This window comes from Capsicum annuum, unplaced genomic scaffold (assembly GCF_002878395.1).
Source record: "Capsicum annuum cultivar UCD-10X-F1 unplaced genomic scaffold, UCD10Xv1.1 ctg56022, whole genome shotgun sequence".
In the NCBI taxonomy this organism is placed as follows: domain Eukaryota; kingdom Viridiplantae; phylum Streptophyta; class Magnoliopsida; order Solanales; family Solanaceae; genus Capsicum; species Capsicum annuum.
In genome coordinates, this window is record NW_025864385.1 from 1 (window position 1) to 3030 (window position 3030).

The following is a 3030-nucleotide window of genomic DNA, read 5'->3' on the forward strand; positions in this document are numbered from 1 at the left end:
CGCGACAAATAAAGATGCGTCAAGCTAGATAACTCACCAAATTTAGGTGAAATGAGCGATCCGGAAAAATCATTATGAGACAAATCTAGCTTTTTGAGACTGGAGAGCTGAAACAGGCTACTGTTGGAATGAAATTTGCCTTGAAGTCCGCTGCAAGCAAGGTCAAGCTCAATTACTTGTCCCGTTGTCTCGTCACACTGAACTCTATCCCACGAGCAACAATCTGTGCTCTTGTTCCATGAAAGAGTTCTCGGATTAGGAGGGCCACAGTAATAAGAAGTATTAATGGTAAAAATTTGCCTGAATTGCAGAAGAGCATGAGCTTGATCTTTGGGGCACAAATGAGGCAAGGATGACGAGAAAACAAGTTGACAGAGAAAGGGATATAGCATACAAAATAGTACAAGTTTTACACAATCCATTGCTGTACTAAAATGATCAAAACTAATTAAGTTGGTAGAGAAGAAATCAAGAAATGTATGCTTTGTGTGTCTATTCAGTAATTTTGATTAGGTATATATAGTAGAAAGGTCCAAACGAAAGCTACAATAGAAAGATCCTATCACTTGTAATAATACAATTTTGTTTGATACTTTCACAGTTGAAGACATCACAATCCCAAGTTTCTGCAAGTAGTCCGGACCAAATTGTTATGCACTATTAAGCTAATTTATCAAATAGTACTACGAGATATAAATATCCTAAATAATGCAGAAAAATTCACTTTGAATATGATCTCTAACACAAGGAAACAGTTAATTGATCAATATAAATTCTTATAAGAAAAAGAAAAGTGAAGCGTTGGAAACGATCGAGCCATGAAAGTAGTTGTTAATGCTTGCATTATATTAAACTGACTACATCACACTTTATGGGGTGGGGACTTTCTCCGGACCCTACTAACGCAAGATGCATTAAGAAGGAAGAAAAGTTTATAAGAGTGATAATTGGTGTAAATACTTTGACGAAGACATTTCAAGTAAAGAATTGGAAAAAAAAAACACCTCGAGTTTGATGGAATCAATTTTCCAAGAACGTGTTTAGAACTTGGAGTGGGGACTTTCTTTGGACCCTACTAGACTGTTCGTTTCTTAAAGGAGAAAGAAAGTCTATCAGAGTGACAATTGGTGTAGATCTTGAATTCTTGAAAAGTCTTATGCTTTGTGCAATTTTTTTTTTTTTTTAGATTTACAACTTTTGTTTAAATGAAAAATTCATAAAAACAAATTTTAATGAAAAAGATAATTTAATTGCTTGAGTGACTTTGAAGTAAAAAAATAAAGTTAAGTGACTTTCTGAATAAAAGTCCTTAGTTGCGTGACCATTTGGACTAATCAATTTTGATTTTTAGAGGGGAGAGAAAGACTCTGACGAAGACATTCAAGTCATGAATTGGAAAAAGGAAACACCTTGAGTTACTTCGGAGTAATCAATTCCTAGATGGTAGTCACTTTCAGATCTTAACTTTGTAGATATTTACTCCGTGATTGTAATAGAAAGTTTGCTGTAATGGGAAAAAAAAAATCTCAAGTCAATGCATGAGTCGTTGCCCAAAAATCAAAGATAGTTTGATTAGTCCCTCCACTTAGGGTACAGACCTTGACTACAAGCAACAACACAAAGGTCCCTCCACTTGCATTTTGTCTGATAAAAAAGGTCTTTGTTTTGGTTCTCTTAACAGCCAAATAGAAAAGAAGAAGAAAATTTCTACTTTCAGTTGACATGTTATTAATAATTTTAATTTAATATGTCATGTTCTGCATGTTTTGTTAGGAAATTGATTGAATGATCTGAGGATTCAAATTTCTGTTTATCAGTCGAATATGCTGAATTTATTTCTACATATTAACAAATGAAAACAAAATTTGGTTGGGTCACAAAGGAAGAAAACTCGTGACGTTATTCATAGGCTAACAAACACTTCATGAAATATCAGATACTAACAAGAAGAAATCCAGTGTAATCCTATGGTTGGGTTTGGGGAGGATTGTGTGTACGCAGACCTTACCCTACCTTGAACGTAGAGAGGCTGTTTCCAATAGATTAAGCTCAACGAAAAAATGTAAAATAAGGCAGTAGCAACAATCAGAAAAACAAAAACAAGATAATACAATAATAGGTAGTAGTAAAAATCTAAGTTGAAACATCGGAAACTATGAAAATAATGTTGGGTTCAATATGTATGAAAAAGGTGTGAATGAAAAATGGAGGGACACAACCTTTGAGGAAAAGACATATTGTTTTGGAAAATGAGTGACTATTCAGATAGTTATGTCTGTTCAGAAAAAGACACAATGTTTCGAATGAACAGATATGACTCTTCCAAAGGATACACCTTTTCAGATGAACCATTGCCACCTTTGGGAAGGGGCACTTGATGGCTATATAAACCTGCATTTATCCACAGGTTTATGAATGAAAAATTTTCTGAAATAAAAAATTTTCTTGTCTTCAAAACATTCTTTGTGATCAGTCAAATCGTTGAGTGAGTTCGACGAATTCAATTATTTGAGGTACCACTATAGTTGGATTGAAAGTCATTTTATCCTGGGAGGAAGATCACTTTGATCTTGTGTTGAGGGTGTTTTTGTACTTCATAGTGTTCTAGTGTTGAAGTTGTTGTGCCTAAATACAGATTCTTGTACCCGACTACACCATAAAATAACAAATAAAAGCTTGTATTTGCATTCCATCTACTCAGTAGACTTGGAAACTGCAGTTTCCGAAAAAAAATAAATAAAGAATTAAAGTTAGACACATAGTGGAATGGTTTACGCTTAGCAATAAGTCGACAAAAAGATTTAAGAAAATGCCGCCTTCTCTCGAGCATATGTTAATTGGTAGTGTGACAAGTGATGATCAAATGAAAATGCTAATGCTAAGTCAAATAAAAACAATTTGCATAGTAGAATACCTGGAGGTGACACACTAATATCTCTTCTTGTGCTTTTGCATTCTCGTAATAATTTTGTATTCCAATTCATCAACCATCCTTGAAAACCATGCTGGAGTTTGTGTTGACAACATTAT

General features: G+C 34.1%; 1 protein-coding gene across 1 annotated transcript; it reads right to left on the reverse strand.

The window, feature by feature from the left end:
• Positions 1–92: 92 nt before the first annotated feature.
• Positions 93–2988, reverse strand: LOC124893223 (receptor-like protein 9DC3; the record flags this gene model as incomplete). The annotated part of the gene is given in 2 exon segments (XM_047404299.1): positions 93–2713; positions 2915–2988. A coding segment is annotated over 1 exon segment (330 nt), but the record flags the coding sequence as incomplete, so codon positions are not given.
• Between the last annotated feature and the right edge of the window lie 42 nt (positions 2989–3030).